General features: G+C 45.9%; 2 protein-coding genes across 2 annotated transcripts; one reads left to right on the forward strand and one right to left on the reverse strand.

The window, feature by feature from the left end:
• Window positions 1-827: 827 nt before the first annotated feature.
• Window positions 828-14,337, forward strand: LOC127606235 (phosphatidylinositol 4,5-bisphosphate 3-kinase catalytic subunit alpha isoform-like). The gene is made up of 25 exons (XM_052074342.1): window positions 828-1,936; window positions 2,867-2,959; window positions 3,042-3,210; window positions 3,446-3,572; window positions 4,694-4,903; window positions 5,029-5,123; window positions 5,816-5,971; window positions 6,070-6,315; window positions 6,949-7,034; window positions 7,334-7,439; window positions 8,093-8,245; window positions 8,440-8,574; window positions 9,191-9,315; window positions 9,816-9,897; window positions 10,096-10,260; window positions 11,079-11,182; window positions 11,306-11,477; window positions 11,570-11,676; window positions 11,766-11,887; window positions 11,974-12,052; window positions 12,156-12,326; window positions 12,423-12,540; window positions 13,044-13,195; window positions 13,851-14,013; window positions 14,103-14,337. Exons 2-25 carry the CDS (start codon window positions 2,904-2,906, stop codon window positions 14,208-14,210), a joined length of 3,207 nt encoding a protein of 1,068 aa, XP_051930302.1. The 5' UTR covers window positions 828-1,936; window positions 2,867-2,903; the 3' UTR covers window positions 14,211-14,337.
• Window positions 14,338-17,686: 3,349 nt separating this feature from the next.
• On the reverse strand, window positions 17,687-22,052 carry kng1 (kininogen 1). Its single transcript, XM_052074346.1, has 9 exons — window positions 21,928-22,052; window positions 21,722-21,799; window positions 21,061-21,198; window positions 19,861-19,977; window positions 19,674-19,749; window positions 19,277-19,446; window positions 19,092-19,202; window positions 18,898-18,996; window positions 17,687-18,340 (listed from the first exon to the last, which is right to left on the reverse strand). Exons 2-9 carry the CDS (start codon window positions 21,776-21,778, stop codon window positions 18,047-18,049), a joined length of 1,062 nt encoding a protein of 353 aa, XP_051930306.1. The 5' UTR covers window positions 21,779-21,799; window positions 21,928-22,052; the 3' UTR covers window positions 17,687-18,046.
• Window positions 22,053-22,076: the final 24 nt, after the last annotated feature.

Below are 22,076 nucleotides of genomic sequence, written 5' to 3' on the forward strand. Positions count from 1 at the left end.
AGAAGAGATTGGCGCTGTCGATGTTTACGAAGGACCCTGTTCCGAATGGTACAGTCCACGTCCGATGCCGCCGCGGTTGATTTGCATGGGCGGTAGGTAATAATGATGACACGTTGATGCGATTATAGTTTGTGTGCGACCTCTTCGCCTCCGATATTCACGACGGAAAAGACATTTGTACTCGATATCTTTAATATTGAGATGAAGGTCCATGTACTTGTCCGCTCTTTGTCCTCAGTGGGAAGTCAGTGCGCCCGAACGACGGCGTCTGCCTCCGTGTTACGTTTTTTTTTCCTATCTCCGAGTGCCACTTTTGGCCTACCAGAATGAAATTGCTGCACAGGTAACATTATTTGATCCAATTAGTAACCAAAATAAATGTTTAAATGGACATCCATTAGGACCAATTGAATATGGTTGAATAAATATGGCTCAAACAGCTTTCCATCACCCCCTGAAAGAAAGTCTTTCTCCAAGACGGGGAAATATAAATACATGAACCTTCATTGGTGTAAATAGTAAAAGAATGTAAGGACTCATGCCTGCATTGATGTCGGATGCAATGTAGTACCGCACATCCATTTAATCTGAGAGATGACGCTGATTCAAAAAGTGAGTTCCCATCAACCTAATCTAAAGTGTTCATCGGTTCTTGTCAACAAATTGACAGCTAAAATGCCAAAAGTCTGCAACGCTGATAATTATTCTTCAGGTTAAAATTTATTTCAAGCTGTGTGTCCCCAGGCTGCAGTGGATTGAACACATAAATATGTTACTATGACAATGTTAAGGAATGGGGGGCCACTTTAACATTAAACATGTCAAGGAGGGGGAGGGCCGCAAAATGTCATCCCGCGGCCCGCAAATAGCCCTCGGGCTGTGAGTTTCAGACCCCTGCTGTAAACGGTGACTTTTTCGTTTTGCGACTCATTTTGTTCCGCATATTAAAATTAACCGGCGTCAAAACATTTTCACACATGACACCCTTGTCATACGCAGTGCTTGTTGGGAACACCTAAAGTAGAACCACATGTGTCAGTGTGTCAGTAGTGCCAAAATATGTTGAATGTAATTTTCAGAGGCAGGCACATGAAGGAGGACCCCCCCTCCCCCCCCTCCCGCGCTCCAATCGACGGCGGAGCTGGCTGCACATCTTGACCCTCGCACCTCGTTTCCATCCCTACTCACTGAACGCGCTGGTCTCGGTTCAATTCGTCATAACAAGAAATTAATGTTGCAACACAGCGAAGACAACCGTTGCCATCGCGGATTTAAAGGCTCCTTCCTGTCTGGGCTAGCAGAGTGATTTTAAGGGACCGAGAGCGGTTTTGCGTTTCTCTCTCCGCCCGGCGTTGCGAGCCATCAACCGGCCGCCGCGAGCTGGAAGGGGTTGGGCTCGCCGGCCGCGTGCCGAGACCCACACCGTCATCTTCAAACCGTTCAGGGTATCGACGACGCCCATGGGAAAAAAAGGAGGTTAGTTCGTGAGTCGTGTACGCGGTGTCGCACGATTTCAACAGGATGAGAAAATGTTTTCCGCGGGGCGAGTGACAACGGACAAGCCCAGGGCGAGAGAACCCTGAAGCTAGCTAAAAGCTCCCATAGCGCTGTGTGGAAAAACGTGGAGAATAATGGACACCAATAACGTGCGTATTTTGAGTACTCGTCAGACAATTATCGCACCGGTTTCAACAAATATTCAAAGATTCTGTCACGTTCTGTAAAACCCGGCGGCATCACCGTGCTGTCATTGTCCACTTAGCTAGCTCGTTAGTAGCCTCGTTGCTAACGTCACCCCCCCGATTGACCAGATGTTGTTCGTGTACAGTCTCCCCCTCTCCCTTCGCTCTGTCTCCTGCCTCCCTCCAAAGTGACAGCATGAGGTTGGATTCAAAGATGAAGGGTGGAACTAGCGCGTCACCTTCTGCTCTCTGAGGTATGTCTCGCTATTCATCCTCCTACTATTAATGATACATTTGTATCTGCTACGTTTTGAGATCCACATCCTGTGTTGGCTCTATTCAGTTGAACATTGGAACAAATTCATTCTATCACCGTTGTTCATTTTGAAAACAAATGCTTTGTCAAAAAAAAAAGTGTCCATTCAAACAACTGTTGTTTCAGAATTCAAAGCAAGCTTGTGTGGAGGGGCCAATGTTTCCCCCCACTTCCCACATCCTGTGTTGCGAGGAAGCTTCCTTTTCTTTGGCCCAAAAGTGCTTAGCTGCATCCTGATCAGGTCACAGCTCGCAGGATCGCTCCATGCGCATTACGTTCGCTCCTCTGTTAATTTTGAACGCTCATTTTACACAGTAATACTAGGCACGGACATGCTATTAAGTTCTCAGTAGTTTTCCTTGAGTGGAATAAAAAAATGGGAACATTTAAAAGAAGTTGGAATGCTTGCATGGTCTTTTTGGCAGTCATCGCGTTTGGATTTTGCTGTTAAATTGATTCGCACACTTATTATTCTGGTGGGTAATCTGGCGTGTGAGTGTTTCTCACCAGCAGGCGGTGGGTATTAGCATCTCATCCAGCCTGTTGCACTTTTTCAGAAATGTAGTTTTTGTAAAAAAAAAATTGTTTGTTTCATCAAAATGAAAAAGAATGCTACAACACCAGATGCAAAAGGCTCTATCGGACTTTGATTTTGAAATATATTCTGCGTTACCTCTGAAAATCCCATTTATGACCCCCCCCCCCCCCCCATACCCTCCAAAACAATGAAACTTCCTCCCATTAGTTAAGAATACTTAAGCCTTTGATTATGCGAGGGATAAAGATGAGGGGGTGTCCTTGTACTTAAAAAAAATGTGCTCAGCATTTCATCCAGTGTTTATTATTAATGCTTTCCTTGTGCTTGCAGCTACTCTGTGTGCTCAAACTGGGAGACAGAGGGGAAGATGCCTCCCAGGCCGTCCTCAGGGGAACTATGGGGCATCCACCTGATGCCTCCGAGGTAGAGGATGTCAAATTCAGTTTTGAGACTCATATAACTTGCGTCCCCGAGCGCTTGAGAATCAATCGGTGCGTATCTGCAGGATCTTGGTGGATTGCCTGTTGCCCAATGGAATGATTCTCACCTTGGAGTGCCTCCGTGAGGCCACTCTCATTACCATCAAACATGAGCTCTTTAAAGAAGCCAGAAAGTATCCCCTCCATCACCTCTTGCAGGAGGAGACGTCTTATATCTTTGTCAGTGTTACTCAGGTAAGCGTGCTTCGTCTTCTCTTGTGTGTTCTGGCAGACCAGTCATCCATTTAAAAAAAAAAAAAAAAGGCCCAAAGGCTTTTGTAAGAAGAGCGGTAAGAAAATTGTCTCCGAATGGCAAAGCTGCGACTCCCGCTTTAGTGCAAACTATGAGGGGGAAGGGGGGGGGAACTTCCAGGACTGGTGTTCGAAATCCAACCTAAAACAAAGACTAACTCCGTTTTCCTGTCCGTAGGAAGCCGAGCGGGAGGAGTTCTTTGACGAGACACGAAGGCTGTGCGACCTCAGATTGTTTCAGCCTTTCCTCAAGGTCATTGAACCAGTTGGCAACAGAGAGGAAAAGATCCTGAACAGAGAAATTGGTGAGTCCCAATAGAGCCACCTCCAGCCGGTTCTGTTCCCTTTTGGCACCTTCAAGAGAAAAAGGGAGAAATGCTCAGGGTTGTTATTCGCAAAAAAAAAAAAGTCCTTTGAGCAAAAAAAAAAAATTAAAATAATTTAAAAAAATGTAGCGGCCCGGTAGTCCAGTGGTTAGCACGTGGGCTTCACAGTGCAGAGGTACCGGGTTCGATTCCGGCTCCGGCCTCCCTGTGTGGAGTTTGCATGTTCTCCCCGGGCCTGCGTGGGTTTTCTCCGGGTGCTCCGGTTTCCTCCCACATTCCAAAAATATGCATGGCAGGCTGATTGAACACTCTAAATCAGGGGTGTCCAAACTTTTTGCCAAGGGGGCCAGATTTTATGTGGTAAAATGTCGGGGGGCCGACCTTGGCTGACATTCTTTACATTGAACAACAATATTGTTCAACAAATTTTAGTAAGCCAGTCTGTTTCACATTTCCATTTTTATTTTAATTTCAACAATCTTAAGAATTTATTTTGGTTCATTTGAAACAGGAATTTGAAATATGACATATCAGTCAATATAAACACGGAGTGATGTCTTGTTAACTCGTGAGTGATGCCCTCTCGTGTCTAAATGCTATTACTCATTTAGTGAATGCTATTACTCATTTAGCCACTAGAGGGAAGCAGTACTCTATGAAACATCACTCACCAGTCTACGAGACCTCAGTCAATGCAACACGTGTTCCATTGCGCCCAAACTGCGGGCCAGACGGCACTGATTTTATGACAGGGGCCGAGGGCCGGATGAAATTCGGCCGCGGGCCGGATTTGGCCCCCGGGCCGGACTTTGGACATGCCTGCTCTAAATTGTCCCTAGGTGTGAGTGTGAGTGCGAATGGTTGTTCGTCTCTGTGTGCCCTGCGATTGGCTGGCAACCGATTCAGGGTGTCCCCCGCCTACTGCCCGAAGACAGCTGGGATAGGCTCCAGCACCCCCCGCGACCCTAGTGAGGATCAAGCGACTCGGAAGATGAATGAATGAATGAAAAAAAAAAGTATATATCTATAGCGCTTTCGCAACAGCTGTAACCTGTTAGTTAATGTTGAAACACCAAAAAAAGTTTTTTTTTTTCTGACAGGTTTTGCCATCGGTATGCCAGTGTGTGAGTTTGACCTGGTGAAGGACCCCGAAGTCCAGGACTTCAGGAGAAACATCCTGAACGTGTGCAAAGACTCTGTGGAGCTGAGAGATGCCAGTGGACCCCACAGCAGAGCCCTCTACGTGTATCCACCCAACGTCGAATCCACGCAAGAACTCCCCAAACACATTTACAACAAATTGGACAAAGGTGGGCGGAGTCGCATCACGAAAATACGACGGCAGTAATTGACAATTTTTTTGCTGCTTGCCATTTGTTGGACATTGATCATTTCCTCACCTCAACGTTGACCTTTTTGTCTCTGTCTGTTTTAGGTCAAATTATTGTTGTCATTTGGGTGATTGTTTCTCCAAATAACGACAAACAAAAGTATACGCTGAAGATCAACCATGACTGTGTGCCTGAACAGGTCAGTGAATATCTTTTTAACAAACACGGGTGCGCGTGCACACACACCCACATTACGCAAAGGTTGGGGGTTACGGTTGTATTTTTAATTTAAAAGAACACCCGGTTCGCCGTCCAGCATAGCCTGTATTGTCGTTGTCATAACGCAGGGGTGTCCAAACTTTTTGCCAAGGGGGCCAGATTTTATGTGGTAAAATGTCGGGGGGCCGACCTTGGCTGACATTCTTTACATTGAACAACAACATTGTTCAACGAATTATAGTAAGCCAGTCTGTTTCACATTTCCATTTTTATTTTAATTTCAACAATCTTAAGAATTTATTTTGGTTCATTTGAAACAGGAATTTGAAATATGACATATCAGTCAATATAAACACGGAGTGATGTCTTGTTAACTCGTGAGTGATGTGTCTAAATGCTATTACTCATTTAGTGAATGCTATTACTCATTTAGCCACTAGAGGGAAGCAGTACTCTATGAAACATCACTCACCAGTCTACGAGACCTCAGTCAATGCAACACGTGTTCCATTGCGCCCAACCTGCGGGCCAGGCGGCACTGATTTTATAACAGGGGCCGAGGGCCGGATGAAATTCGACCGCGGGCTGGATTTGGCCCGCGGGCAGGACTTTGGACATGCCTGTCATAACGGCTGCCATATCAAACCAATAATTGACAATCTTTGATCGCAGGTGATTGCGGAGGCCATTCGGAAGAAGACGCGCAGTATGCTGCTCTCCCCCGAGCAACTGAAGATGTGCGTCCAGGAATATCAGGGTAAATACATCCTCAAAGTTTGCGGCTGTGACGAGTACCTGCTGGAAAAGTACCCAATCAGCCAATATAAGGTGAGTCCACCGCTTGCATCATCAACTCAATTTGCTCAGACGGCTTCCCTTGAAGTCATTTCTTGACTTCCCCCGCCCCCCGTCCCCTCCGCCGCCAGTACATCCGCAGTTGCATCATGCTGAGCAGGATGCCCAACCTGATGCTGATGGCCAAGGACAGCCTGTACACCCAGTTGCCTACTGATAACTTTGTCATGCCTTCGTACTCGCGCCGCATCTCCACGGCGTCATCGTACATGAACGGCGAGGCGGCCGCCAAGTCGCTCTGGACCATCAACGGAACACTGCGAATACGGATCCTCTGCGCCACCTATGTTAACGTCAACATCAGAGACATAGACAAGGTGGGGAAGAGACGGACGACACGGGACAAATACCGCGACCGTATTTTCGGCGCTAAACGGCGTGCGCCTGAAAAGCTTCCGTTTTCTTAAAAAGCTCACAGCGCGCCTTAAAATCCGATGCGCCTTGTGTATGGTCATTACGGTAATATGTCAAGCCCAAAATGGCTCCTTGATCGAGACACGCTGACAACGCAGAGTTCAAACTTAAGGCGATCGGTTACGCAGTTGAACACGGAAATAGAGCAGCGGCAAGAGTTCAACGTTAACGAGTCAATGTTATAACTTGCTGTTTGTTAAGGGAACGGCGTCGCTGCTTTATGAATACGTTTACGTTTACTGTTGGTGTTTCCTCGAGTGTAGCTCCCTCTAGTGGATGCATTGTAGATTGCGTCATATAATGCAGCATGCTCAATGTATGAAAAAAAAAAACAAGACAAAATAGGCCATTCATTGAAGGTGCGCCTTTTAGTGTGGAAAATACGGTAGTCATTTTTCGCATTTTTCGCATTATTGCGTTATTATTTTAAAATGGTATATCGGCATTGCACTCCATTACTTTCTTTGTAAATCAAATGAATGTTTCATTATACACCGTCGTCATTCAAATCTCACGATGCCGGTCTATTCTTTTAGATTTATGTGAGAACGGGTATTTACCATGGAGGAGAACAGATGTGTGACAATGTGAACACGCAGAGAGTGCCCTGCTCGAATCCCAGGTAACATTTTTTGCCAGCTTCTTGTCGCTTTCACGCGCTCACTTTAGATTCCTTATTTGCAGGGGCATTCAATGTTTCATCGCATAAAACCCGCGGCCTTCTTATTATCATATATAATCATTATTTCATATTAAATTCTTTTTTTGTTTTTTTTATTTTTTTGGTCCACCTCTTTTTTTTCCTACACAGGAGCGCCGTCCAGTTTCATTGCAAAACCCCTCGTGTCTTTGTTTTTTTGATCAAGCGTCCCCGTCGGGCAATGTTTCCCAAATGTCCTCTCCATTGTCGTGCGTCTGCAGGTGGAATGAGTGGCTGACCTACGACATGTACATCCCCGATGTCCCGCGAGCCGCCAGACTTTGCCTTTCCATTTGCTCAGTCAAAGGCAGGAAAGGAGCAAAAGAGGTAGAGTCGAGAGCAATACGGGACAATTGACGCACGCCGCCCGTGCTGCGCTTTCAAAATTAGTGATGTTCAGGAGCTTGTTTGCAACGAGCCGCACTACTCGCCGTTTGATGCGTTTAATTTGAGTTGAAATCCGAGTGAAAGAGAAACAAACGCCTCTCCGCGGCAGCCTTTTGTTCAAGCGTTTACTTGAAAGGGACACAATTGCGCTCGCAAAATGCGCTCCCCCCCCCCCCCCCCCCCCCCCCCCCCCAAAGTTGTTGGATCATTCCTAAGCATGAAATTGGACACTGTATTGTATTTTTGCACCCTCTTCGGAAAATGTAGACAAACCTCCCTTCTCACTTTGCCGACCTGCACCCTTTTTAACGAATCTTGCGGCCCATGTCAAATGTCGTGTTCAGGTTTTGTTTTTTTTCCCCCACGTTGCGGGCCGCTGAAAAAATAATGGTGGGCTACAAGTGGCCCCCCCAGACTGTAGTCTATAATATCTTCATGGGTCGCCAGTACTTTTCGAGTACTTCTCTGCCAGGATTAACGATCCTAAATTTGGATTTTTGTTGTGCATCCTGGATTCACAGCATTCCAGATCAGTCCTTCCTCTTACCTGAATCTTTCTTGCCGCACCCCCCCCCCTTTTTTTTTTCTTTCAGGAGCACTGTCCACTGGCTTGGGGCAACGTCAACTTGTTTGACTACACGCACACTCTGGTGGCAAACAAGATGGCACTCAACCTGTGGCCTGTTCCTCATGGCCTTGAAGATCTTCTCAATGCCATCGGTGTCACAGGCTCCAATCCCAATAAGGTAAACGATCAGCTCGTCCCCGATAGCATGCGTACGACACGATAGGCAGCTTTTAGTTGTCTTGACGTGTCAGGATACATTCATTGGCTGAGTAGAATTCAGCGTTGGATCTCCTCTAGTAGCCCGAACAAAGTCATTTTGAACGCCTCTTGCAAACGTTTGCCCGATAATCACGCCGGAAGCGCGTTGTGCAGGAAACCCCGTGTCTGGAGCTGGAATTTGACCACTTCAGCAGTCCGCTCAAATACCCCGACATGAACGCTGTGGAGGATCACGCCAACTGGACCATCTCGAGAGAACTTGGCTTCAACTACAACCTCTCGGGACAGGTATCAACTAGAGATTCAGACAAAGTTGGACACGCTTCATTGCCTGGCGATGGGTGTTTTTCACTTGAAATATTTCATTATCATGACGAAATATGATGTGAAAGCACATTTAGCATTCACATGGCCAATGCAGAGGAATGCAAATGAATCAACTTTGAAGTGCGTGTCTTGGATTACTGCAATGCACTTGACTTTGGAGTCGGCCAATCCTCCACGAAGCGGCTCCAGTTGGTCCAAAATGCTGCCGCTCGCCTCTTGACTCGTAAGAGGGAGCGCGTCACTCCAACTCTGGCATCCCTTCACTGGCCCCCCGTTCATTTTAGAGTTATTTTCAAGATCCTCCTCTTTGTTTTCAAATCTCTGAATAATCTCGCGCCACCGTACATCTGTAACTCGAGTTGGCGGAGAAGCTTTGCTAATAGCTCCTTAATGCATCACGTCCGAGCGTCATTTGTTTTGCACAATGATGACGTTGGCCGAATGCCCACATTGCCCTCCAATACTATTTCTTTGTCTCTGACCGTTTGTTCCTGGATGGGACCCTTAAGTCTGAACGATATGATTAATAAGCGATATCATACTGTTTGTTGCCTCTTCTCTTGCTGTTGTGTTGCAGAGCAACCGGGTGGCGAGAGATCATGCCCTGACAGAGGGCGACCTAGACCAGCTGAGACAGCTCAGTAACAGAGACCCGCTCTCAGAAATCACCGAACAGGAGAAAGACTTCCTCTGGAGACATAGGTAGCCCCCCCCCCCCACCCCCTTGGATAACCTGTAAAAGAATACTCCTATTTCTTCATACCTTCCGTGTCCCAAAATGGGATTTTCTTACTCGAAATCATTCATTCATTCATCTTCCGAGCCGCTTGATCCTCACTAGGGTCGCGGGGGGTGCTGGAGCCTATCCCAGCTGTCTCCGGGCAGTAGGCGGGGGACACCCTGAATCGGTTGCCAACCAATCGCAGGGCACACAGAGACGAACAACCATTCGCACTCACACTCACACCTAGGGACAATTTAGAGTGTTCAATCAGCCTGCCACGCATGTTTTTGGAATGTGGGAGGAAACCGGAGCACCCGGAGAAAAGCCACGCAGGCCCAGGGAGAACATGCAAACTCCACACAGGGAGGCCGGAGCTGGAATCGAACCCGGTACCTCTGTACTCGAAATCAATGTCCATTCAATTTGTTGATCCGCGCGCCTTCCTTTTTTTTCTCCCCCCCCCCCCCCCCCCCCCCAGGCACTACTGCATGAATTTCCCCGAGATCCTTCCCAAGATCCTTCTCGCTGTCAAATGGAACTCCAGGGATGAAGTAGCACAGGTATCCTGACTGTTATTCAAGAATGTGTCTTGCTAATGCTTTTTTTTTTTGCAGCTGACAAATGCAAATTTGGAATGATTAATTGCACCGTTATTTTACATCACACATCCGTATTTGAATTACACACGTCTTCTTCTCGACGTCGATTTGCAATTTTTTTTTTGGGTGTGTTTTTCTCTCTATACTTCCGCGTGCTAGATGTACTGCCTTTTGAAGGAATGGCCGTCCATCCGTCCGGAGCAAGCCATGGAATTGTTGGACTGTAACTACCCGGACCCCATGGTTAGACACTTTGCCGTACGCTGCCTTGATAAATACCTGACCGATGACAAACTGTCTCAGTACCTCATCCAGCTTGTACAGGTAAGTGTCTTTTGGTAACCGTTTGGATCCGGAGACACCTGACAGGGTCGGAACCCCTCCCCCCATCATAGTCCTTAGCCAGGGGCGGGGCTAATCTAATAATGCTATTTTATTTTTTTCCAACAGTCCTAACTGTCCATCGCGGTGTGTGTGGACTGTGTCGGGATAAACAGTTGCCATCTTATGAGAAGGAATTTCGAGAATGCAGCTTTATATTTGTAGCTTTGTGCCTTTTCTTCTAAAAAAAAATGCAACGAGATTGTCAGATAAAATACAGATTTTGTTTTGGAAAAAAAAAAGGACTTTATTATTGCTATCACTGTTTTTGATGGTCTTCAATGGAAAGCAATTCTCTGACTTTTTTGTATTTGTGATTTTTTTAGGTGTCTTGTTGTACTTTGCGGTGATTTTTAAAATTTGGGTTGTCCCAATTGGATCGACATGATTGGAAATCAGGGCCGGTCACGTGATTTTCAGCTGATTGGGATTGTTTGGGGGGGGGGGGGTCAGATTTTAAAATTTGAAGTCAACAAAAAATTTTTTTTGTTCCGTACTTGATTCAAACCCTGCCAATTTTCTGCCATATAAAAAGGGATCTCTTGGGATACCCTAACCCCCCCACCTCACAAAAAGATAACTGATACATTTTGCATTGCATTACAGAGCTATTGGATCCAGTCAAAATCAAGTGAGCCGGCCTCGGATTCGACTGCAAAAAAAAAATTTTTTAAATCGTGATCGGGACATCCCCTTTTAAAAACGTTTACATTTTAAAATTCCTTGTCAATAACCATCCATTCGTATCTCTCCTGTGCCAGGTTATAAAATACGAGCAGTACCTTGACAATCCTCTGGCCCGCTTTCTACTGAAAAAGGCCCTCACGAATCAAAGAATAGGACATTTTTTCTTTTGGCATCTCAAGTGAGTCCATTCAAAATTTCCTCACACAGCCGTTTGCCCTTCCCCGCGTCCTCTCGGCCGCAATCGCCGATTTCCCGCGCGACGTGTCATCGTCGAGCCTCGCCTTCATTTTTGTCGTCCCAGGGCCGAGATGCACAACAAAACGGTGAGCCAAAGGTTCGGTCTACTCTTGGAGGCTTACTGCCGGGCCTGCGGCATGTACCTCAAACACCTCAGCAGGCAAGTGGAGGCCATGGAGAAGCTCATCAATCTCACCGATATCCTCAAACAGGAGAAAAAGGATGAGACGCAGAAGGTGCTCCCATTCGCGCTATTTGGACTTTTGCTTTCCTATCGAAGGAGGGGGGCAGAAATTCTTCTTCTTCTTCTTCTTGCGTGTGCGTGAAGGTTCAGATGCGCTTCCTGGTGGACCAGATGAAAAGACCGGACTACATGGATGCGCTACAGAATTTCACCTCTCCCCTTAACCCCGCGCACCAACTAGGCAACCTGAGGTTAGGGGGGGGGGCGGGGGGGGGCGATGCTCATTCGTCACCGTGGCGCTAACGTGTCGTCGGAATGACGCGAGGTTGTCCACGCGCAGGCTGGAGGAATGCAGGATCATGTCCTCGGCAAAGAGGCCCTTGTGGCTCAACTGGGAAAATCCCGACATCATGTCCGAGCTCCTCTTTCAGAACAACGAGATCATCTTCAAAAATGGCGACGGTAACGTACACGACAAACTCCTCTCATGGCAGTTTAACCCGCTTGTCTTTAATTTGGACTCTCCGACTTGTCTTTTGATGCTGTAGACCTGCGCCAAGATATGCTGACTCTGCAGATTATCAAAATCATGGAGAACATTTGGCAGAATCAAGGACTTGACCTGCGGTACGTGCAATTCAGCGTTCTCACACATTTCGCCGCCTCGCTCGTCACGTGCGTGCGCTCGCGTTTGATTTAAAATGTCTTTTTTTTTTGTTTTTGCCTCCAGCATGCTGCCCTACGGCTGCCTGTCGTTAGGAGACTGCGTGGGTCTCATCGAGGTGGTTCGCAGCTCGCACACCATCATGCAGATTCAGTGCAAAGGTGGCTTAAAAGGAGCTTTGCAGTTCAATTCAAACACTCTGCATCAGTGGCTCCGAGATAAGAACAAGGGCGAGATGTAAGTCCTTTAATTTTTTTTTTGTCCTCTCGCGGGAATGCCAATTGAATTCACTTTTGGCCCTCTTTTCCCATATTTACGTTTCATATGTTTTAGGTACGACATGGCTGTGGACCTTTTCACAAGGTCCTGCGCTGGCTACTGTGTAGCTACGTTTATTCTTGGAATTGGAGACAGGCACAACAGCAACATTATGGTTAAAGATGATGGGCAGGTAACCACAAAAAACACACACTTTGGTGTCCAGGTGTTACCGTTGGGATATTTTGAGGTGACTCGAGTCCCGCTGACAAAAAATAAAATAAAAAATTGTGGCTCGCTGCTGGCAAAATGGGTGTCTGCATCCTGGCTGCCGTCAACATGCTTTTCAGCAAGGCTTCGAAACACCTCAGCTCAGTGACGTCACACTAGATCGCTGGAGTTAGTTTGCTCCCTCTGTTGGCGGAATTAAGACACTGCGGTTACTTGTCACTGCCGCACAAGTTCGGTGATGCAAACGCTCATTATTATTAAAGATCTTATACCCCGAGTCATTGAGGCCCCCGAAATGCTTTGTAATTTCCAATATCAATTGTTTAATCTGTAACTTTACCCCAAATTTTGCCGTGCCACAAAAAAAAACGTGATTTCGATTCGAAAGGGCCCATAGTGTTGAAAAGATTTGACATCAGAGGACCAACTATGGCTTCTTCCTTGACTCTTTGCCTTGTGCCGCAGTTATTTCATATCGACTTTGGACACTTCCTGGATCATAAGAAAAAGAAGTTTGGCTACAAGAGAGAGCGAGTGCCCTTTGTGCTGACACAAGACTTCCTCATTGTCATCAGTAAGGGCTCCCAAGAGTGCGCCAAGACCAAAGAGTTTGAGAGGTGCGCATCTTTTTCTTTTTTTTTTTTTTAATGTACTGACCAAGGCGGCCCGGTAGTCCAGTGGTTAGCACGTGGGCTTCACAGTGCAGAGGTACCGGGTTCGATTCCAGCTCCGGCCTCCCTGTGTGGAGTTTGCATGTTCTCCCCGGGCCTGCGTAGGTTTTCTCCGGGTGCTCCGGTTTCCTCCCACATTCCAAAAATATGCGTGGCAGGCTGATTGGACGCTCTAAATTGTCCCTAGGTGTGAGTGTGAGTGCGAATGGTTGTTCGTTTCTGTGTGCCCTGCGATTGGCTGGCAACCGATTCAGGGTGTCCCCCGCCTACTGCCCGAAGACAGCTGGGATAGGCTCCAGCACCCCCCGCGACCCTAGTGAGGATCAAGCGGCTCGGAAGATGAATGAATGAATGAATGAATGTACTGACCAGCTCATTTGCTACATTCTCAATTTTGACCCGCCTTGCCACCGTTTTAAAATCAGTGTTTTTGTCAACGTTGCATTCCTAGCCGACCGTTGGCACCGTTCACCCTCTCACGGCATTACTGCGGCCGCCATCAGTCCTGACCTGTTTTCAGAGCATTAATACAGGATGCGTCGTTTTGTCTTTTGAAGTAGTTACAAGCGCATTTATTTCTGTTTTGTCTTGCGCTCCGCAGGTTCCAGGAAATGTGTTATAAAGCCTACCTGGCTATTCGGCAGCATGCCAACCTGTTCATCAACCTGTTCTCCATGATGCTGGGCTCCGGCATGCCCGAGTTGCAGTCGTTTGATGACATCGCCTACATTAGGAAGACCTTGGCCCTGGAAAAAACAGAACAGGTACGAGGAAGAGAAACCCTTTCCTATAATCACGGCCGGGGTGATCCACGAGTCTTTTCGTGTGTCGTTTTTTTTTTTCCTTTTTGCAGGAGGCCTTGGACTATTTCATGAAACAGATGAACGACGCTCACCATGGCGGTTGGACCACCAAGATGGACTGGATTTTCCACACAATTCGACAGCATGCACTTAACTAAAGCTAAGTCGCACACAAACACAACTTTTTTGGGGTTTTTTTTTCCCCCAACGTGGTGGCAATGATGCCATTGTTGGAAGTCACACTTCCTGGAAGCTCTTCCTTTTCCATTTTTTTAATTTTATTTTTTTTATATATAACACTGGAAACCCCAATGCCCATTGCACTTGTACACTTCTGGAGAAAATTGGTTTCAGCATTATTCTTCATCGAGCTACAAATGTAGCCACTTGTCTTGCTGCTTGTTGAGCGCTGCGCTGTGGCCTCACTCTCAAATAATTTTCCCGGGAAACATTTCCTTGCCAGTGCCAACAAGAAGAGGACAGCAAAAAAAAAAAGACAAAGTTTGACTTCAATATGGGGACCTGCGATTGTCGCCTGTGCACTTAGCCTTTTCGTCTTCCACCGTGTTTGTGGTGAAACTGCCCCCCCCCCCCCCGTTAAGCCTCCAAGGCGTATTTGTTTGTTTGCCCCCCCCCCCCCCCCCCCCACCACCACCACCAACCTCTTAGAAACAGCATTCCACCCTCGGGGGGGCATTTGTTGGTGGTTCACCTTGAGACTTTTCTACCAACTTCAGGGTGATTGTTGCCTCTTTATCAAAATTTTTGGGAGGTGGGGGGGGGGGAGGGAATAAACACACACACACACACACTTTGCTCTATGATGACTTTGGAGAGGATGTTACAGTTTTGTACGGGTTTCAGACACTTTTTCAGTGAGCCTGCATGCCGCTTCTTCGGTCCGTCTTCACTTTCTCAGTGTCAGTCACGTGTTTGTCATATTTGTGTCATGGCACAGATTCCAGGCGATTGTTATTATTATTATTATTATTATATATTTTTTTTAAAGTTCTGAGACACTTTGAACTATAGCAATGCAGGCACTCCTTCTGTCATTTCTTTCCGGCTATTTTTCCTCTTTCCTTTCCTCTCAGTGTTGTGATACAAAGCGGACGAGTTTACGAGTTCCACATTAGCAGGAGTCGAGGTGCCACGTCACGTCTTCCTGTTGATCAAAAATGCCTTGGCGTCGCCGCCATCACACTCCGCGTTCTTGCTGTATGAGAATCCCGTCTTATCCACCGCTTAAATGATGCGGACTCCCACCGTCTTAGCCCGCCACGAAACTAATCCTGCCAACTTGAGGCTCGACTGGATTAAGCGAGTCGACGTTGTGCTCTGTTGTGATGCCCCGTTTCGTTGCAGCACGAGTGGCTTGAATGTATTTCATTGCTACCGCAAACCAGATGTGCACTCGCTGTTTATCATCAGCTCAGATGCAGTTTTTAACTTGAGGAGGGAGGGGGTCAAAGTTCATCATGCAGTCAAGCAAATCAGTGACACTTTTTTTTTTTTTTGCATGTTTCTGAAATCGTTTTGTTGATGAAGCGCCGCGTGTTCGCACCCCAACTCACCATTGTTTTTTTTTCCTTCGGTTTTTGCATCGCTTATCTTGAGATGCAGAGAGGAAAGGAAGGACTACTAGCATGAACCTCTTCGTTTTACTTCAAAACTGTGAACCACCGTTTGTGTATTTTTCAAGTCGGGTCGATAAAAACAGTACAGTGTCTTGTTTATGAACCACGTGTGTGTGTGTGTGTGTTTCGCTGGGCCTTGAGTGCTTGCAGCCTTGTCGTCGGGTTTCTCCTGCCATGTTGTGATGGTGATCTGGCATCAAGTCGAGACGTTTTTTATTCTTAACCCAAGCCTCAAAATGACGATTCCCGGCAGATTACGTGTGCTGAAAATATGACGTAGGACTTTTAAAATGCTAAAAAAAACAATAAGAAGCAGTTTTTAACTCATTCACTCCCAAAGACGTCGTTATACGTCTTTTCAGACTTGGTCCAGAATTGGCTCGTAGTGAATGAGTTAAAAATCGAGCTTTCCTGCCTAATATAGGAGCAAATCTACCCTAGATAATGCACAGGGGTGATCTCCAGTCAGAGTTAGAGTATCGTTAACTGCGATTGGCTCGGATGGGTCGTGTCAACCAATACCGAAACAATACACAAACACATACACACGCATAGAAGGCAAATTCATTGCAATACGAGTGCACAACACACGAATGTGAAATGAAGAAACAGTTGTTTCGCTTGTTGTCTGTGTTCATTTAGTTTTGGTTTTTTTTTTGGTCAAACCTTTTCGCTCCCTCCTGAACCTGCTCGTTGTGAATGTAACCGTTGATGTTGTCGGCTTGTGAGGGTTTGAAACTTCTCCAACTTGGAGAAATGCAGGAAACGGGCGTCGACTACCAATTGTCAACATTTTTTTTTCTTGAAATGACCCCAAAGTCACTGATGCAGCGATTATGTGGTCATCAGCCTTTTTTAAAAAAAAATAAAATAAAATATGCAGTGTTGTTTATTGTACATGTACCACATTTCCATCAGATGACATGCTGACAAAACAAAACCTTAGCCTATACTATGAATGTACATTGGGCCAGTGTATTATTATTTTTTATTTTTTTTCACTGCCTACCCGCATGTAATCATCTGACGGTATCACGCGTCCTCGTTGCAAATCACTCACACACACATTTGAAAATGAATGCCTTAAGTTTGCTTCCTTCCAGAACACTTGACAGGTTCATCTTCTCCTGAACACGTTTTTTTTTTTTAATTTAATTTTTTTATTTTAAATTGTATCCTTGCCTTTCTGTTTGGCTGATTGGTCACAGGGTAAAAGTTTGTAACTGGATCGACTGACTGACCATTTGAGTGTTCTGTGAAGATGTACAAATACATTTGTTAAACATTGACCAGACTACGTGTGTTTTTTTGCAAAAAAAGTGCGCACCATCGGTTTCGGCGCAAAAGCCCTCTTCAACCGACCAACACGAGATATCATCAACACGTCACCCTTAGTTATTTATTCTCCCCCGTCACCATTTTCAGACAAATTCTTTCTTGAAATTCATTCATTCATCTTCCAAGCCGCTTGATCCTCACTAGGGTCGCGGGGGGTGCTGGAGCCTATCCCAGCCGTCTTCGGGCAGTAGGCGGGGGACACCCTGAATCGGTTGCCAGTCAATCGCAGGGCACACAGAAACGAACAACCACTCACACTCACACCTAGGGACAATTTAGAGTGTTCAATCAGCCTGCCACGCATGTTTTTGGAATGTGGGAGGAAACCGGAGCACCCGGAGAAAACCCACGCAGGCCCGGGGAGAACATGCAAACTCTACACAGGGAGGCCGGAGCTGGAATCGAACCCGGTACCTCTGCACTGTGAAGCCGACGTGCTAACCACTGGACTACCGAGCCGCCTTTAAATCGTTTTAAAAATTTTTTGTTTACTTATTTATGGGGTGTATACACAGTCAAGCCCAAAATTATTTCCACGGCAAGGGCAGGAACAGTTTTGGGTTTGGCTGCAGGCCTCCTATTGCAAATCGACTGGATCCCCACAAATATTTTTTTAAGTTGAAATTTGAGAGAGACAAATAATTCATTCCTCAACAGGGTCTGAATTGAATTTTTATTCCATTGAGAAATACCATTGCCCGGAAAGAAAAGTCAAAACAACTTTATTTTCTCCATATCGGTCAACTTGGAAATCTCAACATTTCCGCACTACGGTGGCCACTCGGCCGTGATTTGAACGTGTACGGTGTTGCCTTGTATTATATATACAAAGATTGATCATTTTAATGGATTCAGTGGACTGCGATCAACTCTTTCACTCCTAATTGGAATCAAACCCTCTCTCGATTTCACGTTTGCAGTCCTCTTTGTGGCGAAGTGGAGATTTTTTTGCTGAACAGCTCGATATCGGCTGGGGGGGGGGGGGCAGGATCCAAGAGATGATTTGGAATCAAACGTCTTCACACCAGAAGGTCTTCATCACGGAGAGGCCTAATTGTGGGAGGCGCAGCTGTGCCATCCGGGGCGGGAGCGGCAGGATGGGCGGGGTGGAATTCCTTCCATGGCTTGGATGGGCAGTGGAAGGGGAAGGGGTTGTCATTTGCACCTTCAGCCGTTGGGGCAGTGGGAGATGCGCTTGGCGTTTCCTCCTCCGATGATTCCTCTTTGTCTGGTGCTAGCGATGCGCGGACGGGATTTTCTCTTTTCGCGTCCCTAAACGGGGTCCAGCCGGGAGGCAGGCGCCGACTAGAACGCTGAAAATGGGGGGGGGGAAAATGTATAGGTGTGTTGCGATCTCAGCATTTTATCCATCTATCTGTATGTTTATGAAGCTATTCCGCAATTGCACATTCATTTTTTTTTCCCCTGAAAAAAACTTTTACTTATTTGTTGTTTTTATACCCTGGACAAAACAATGAAAGTGTTGCTCAGCCACCATTTTGAAACCTCTTGAACGTGAACGTTGATTCTCTCCTCTTTCATCTCAAAGTGCTTCAAAAGAACAAAGCGTGTGACGGGAAAGTGGTTCGGACTGCACGACTGCACGTGTTTTATGTCATGTGTTGTGTTTATTATTTTACTTTATGTCAACTGTTTTGTTAAGCGCTTTGCTGCCGCTGTTGTGAAAGTGCTACATAAATCAGCATGTATTGTTATTGTATTGTATGTTGAGTTGAGGAGCTTCTAGTGGTTTGCTGCCATCTAGTGGCATCTATGAGTAACCCCATTTTTTTTTGTGTGATTTTTTTTTTTTTTTTTTTGAGCACCCCAAATCATTTTTGCATGCAAGATGGTGAGACCGGGAGCATACCTGAGGAGGCAGAGGACCGTCCGCGCAGTCTATATTGGCCTGAGGGAGCACATGTCTCCATGGCGCGACGTCCACTGTGGAATCACAATGGACGAACTCCTGCAAACACCCAACCAGAAGAGAGCTTGTGAGAAATGAGGCTCGCCAGCTTCACACACACAGCGAGACAAACACGTTTTGGCGGCCGTGTTTACCGTCGCCTCGTCGTCGTGCACGCAGAGGTCACTGAGTTCGCTGTGTTCAGCCTTTGCACACGTGGTCTTCCTCATGTCAAATTGCAGTTTAAATCTGAAACCCGCCACCACCTGGAAGGCCACCAAACATCTGAACGCTCCATACTTTTTCTCTCTCCCACCAAATCGACGCCGGGAGCCTTCACCTGTCTTGTTGCGCGTCCGACGTTGTTCAGACTAAACAGGTGTGTGGAGTTTGAGACGGAGTTGTACTTGGAGATGGAGGAGGAGAGAGGAACTTTAATGTCCTCGGAGTTCTCGTCAATCTCGATCGGGCAGCCCAGACAGGAAGCTCTTTCTGGCATGATGTGGTCATCTGGATAAAGTTGGTGAAAAAGATGATTTAGAGGCTTCAAGACATAAATCCACATTTGCCTTTTGGGTTCTTCATATTGCGACATGTTGCTTCCCTTTCATGCAAGTCGTGCTGGTTGATTTTGATGAGTGAGTTATATATGAAAGAATTATTGCTCCTCCGCTGGTTATCTTTCAGGATTGTGTCACAATTCAAACAACGGGCACAACATGAACTGAGTGACTCACCGAGCAGACAGTGCACCTGTTTCGTGTGAGCTTCAGTCTCTGTCATGGCCACTGTGGCATTGCAGAATAAAGGCACCTATCGGAAACACCAGGATTTCGTAGAAGAATTTGTCAATCCAAGACATTTGTCGGCCACAATGATCAAATTCACTCCCCAAAGAGTGGAAACCCAATGAAATGTCATTACTTGGCGCCCATACGGGTCATAGTTGCAATCTGTGTGAGGTCTTGGACTTCCTGACGGGCAGTCGGTAAACCTGCTCGAAAAATGCAGCGAGTAGAAAGATTCCGAGCCGTTCTCTGACTGAGGAAACACACACACACACACACACACATATGGTTGAGTTGTGAACCAACATTTTACAAATGATTTGTGTATCCAAAGACAGCCATGAGGAGTTCATTATGTATTTTAGTGACCAAAAGGCAAAATGTGTATGCTGCTGTTCACTCAAAATGACGTTTTTAAAAATTATTTTTTAAATTATTATTTTATATTTTATTTATTATTTTAAATTATTTTTGACATTTGCTAACACCGTCAAAAACACAATCATTTATTTGTCTGAGCAGTAGTGATTTTATATTATTTTACATAATTTGTTTTACATTTACATTTGAATGATCACTTCCTGTTTTACGCTTCCTGTTTAGCGCGATTCGCAAAGAGTTACCATGACACATTCAGTGCGGCCACAGTTGATTTACGAAGGCTAACAAACACGTTTTACCCTTTGCAACCCCTCCGAAGAGTCAAAAGGTGTGTTTTGTGTCATAATGTCTATGAGCATTCGCGTTTGTAAATATTTAATGTTTAGCGTGAACTATGTTTGCTAATTATCTGTATGTATTGTGAAATGCGTTCCCGCTCTTACGGTGTGATTAGGCCACGGTTTTAAGGGTAGGATGTTTCTCACAAATGAACGGCAAAGCCCTAATATTACAATAGCACGCCTTGTCGATATATTTGTAAGCTTTTGTTAAATTGTTAATTATTATTATTTTATGTTTGAACATTAGAATATTGTCTTTGATGTTAAAATTACCTAAATTATATTCTCTTCGACAATTCCTTAAACACATTTATGTTGACAGCGTCTGATTGGCTGAAGAAAACAGGAAGTGTTTTAGTAGCCGGAAGAAGGAGTTGTGTCTTGAACGTGCTGTGGTGCAGACGCCCCCCCCCCCAACCCCCTTTAATAAAACTACATTCAAAGGATTCCAGCTCTCCTTTGTAGAGCTATCCACTAAAAACAATGAACCCCTCAACTTACATATTAACTGTTTTGGGAAACGGTCGCACATGATCATTTTCCAATCGGACAACCGATGGGCTTTGAGGCAGCAACAGTGCATTTTAGCCTTGAACGTTTTTTTTTTCCTTTACCTTGGTGGCCGTTAATATCTGGTAGAGGGCCAACTTGAAGCTTGTGCTCTGCCTGTCATTGAAAATGTGTAGAGCGCTGGCAACGGCCTTCTCGACAGACGGGTCGTCGCAGAAGATGTGAACGCCTGGCAGGACGTCCTTCAAGGGGAGAACGTTTGACAGTCACAGACAACTTTCACGGGGAACATGATAACATCCCTCTGCACTGGTTGTTTTTTTTAAAAATGGTGGCGCAAGATAACTCTTTGCGCCGACACATGAAACAATTCTCATATCGTAAATAACGCCAAGGATAAGCCTTTTTTTCCCCCCATTATTATTATTATTTTTAATATTAGGAATATCTTCCACATCTGAATCTGTTATGCATGTTACTTCCTTAATTTTAACTCTCTAAATTTCGTCTTTTTCACCATGTGTCCTCATCTGCGGGGTTTGAATAACGTAACAAGCTTATTTTCGTAACGTAAGGAGTAGAAACGTAGGGAATACAAGTAAAACATCAACAGTCACGGAAATGCTCAAACCAAGTATTTATAATATGTTTTGTTCTAAAACGGCGCCCCTCCCCCCAAAAAAAACTGCTTGCAATTTGTTAATTGCCAATTCCTTTGACTCGATTTCTCCGGGCGGTCACCAAACACTTGAAATTCGTCCTTACCTGGCTGCAAACGAGGCCCAACAGAACCAGCGTAGTCAAAGCCACGCCACTCCTCATTGTGCTCGGTTCTTGGCCACTCTGAGGCAAAGAGCAGAACAAAATTGGGCCTCAGCTCAAAACGCAAAATCGATATCATCAACTGGTTAAAACTATCAAAGAGCCCCCACCCCCCAAAAAAAAGGTTGAAAAGAATGTGCTGCTCTCACACTTAGACGGAGGTTCGCGGTTGATCCGATCGGCGTCGACTCCTCCTCACCCTGGAATGGACGACTGAATGAAGTTTTCCGGAAAATGTAGCTCGCTGAGGAGGAGGATGATGATGATGACTCACCGGTCAACACACAGGACAGGAGGT

The sequence above is a fragment of the Hippocampus zosterae genome, chromosome 8, assembly GCF_025434085.1.
Source record: "Hippocampus zosterae strain Florida chromosome 8, ASM2543408v3, whole genome shotgun sequence".
In the NCBI taxonomy this organism is placed as follows: Eukaryota; Metazoa; Chordata; class Actinopteri; order Syngnathiformes; family Syngnathidae; genus Hippocampus; species Hippocampus zosterae.

Excerpts from the sequence above, each read along its gene's own strand:
- LOC127606235 (XM_052074342.1), top strand. The coding sequence starts at position 2,904 with ATGCCTCCCAGGCCGTCCTCAGGGGAACTATGGGGCATCCACCTGATG. Across the intron at positions 4,904-5,028 it reads TTACAACAAATTGGACAAAG|GTCAAATTATTGTTGTCATT; the intron begins GTGGGCGGAGTC and ends TGTCTGTTTTAG. Across the intron at positions 5,972-6,069 it reads ACCCAATCAGCCAATATAAG|TACATCCGCAGTTGCATCAT; the intron begins GTGAGTCCACCG and ends CTCCGCCGCCAG.
- kng1 (XM_052074346.1), bottom strand. The coding sequence starts at position 21,778 with ATGAGGAGTGGCGTGGCTTTGACTACGCTGGTTCTGTTGGGCCTCGTT. Across the intron at positions 21,199-21,721 it reads TGGGCCTCGTTTGCAGCCAG|GACGTCCTGCCAGGCGTTCA; the intron begins GTAAGGACGAAT and ends CTCCCCTTGAAG. Across the intron at positions 19,203-19,276 it reads TCGGACGCGCAACAAGACAG|GTGGTGGCGGGTTTCAGATT; the intron begins GTGAAGGCTCCC and ends GTGGCCTTCCAG.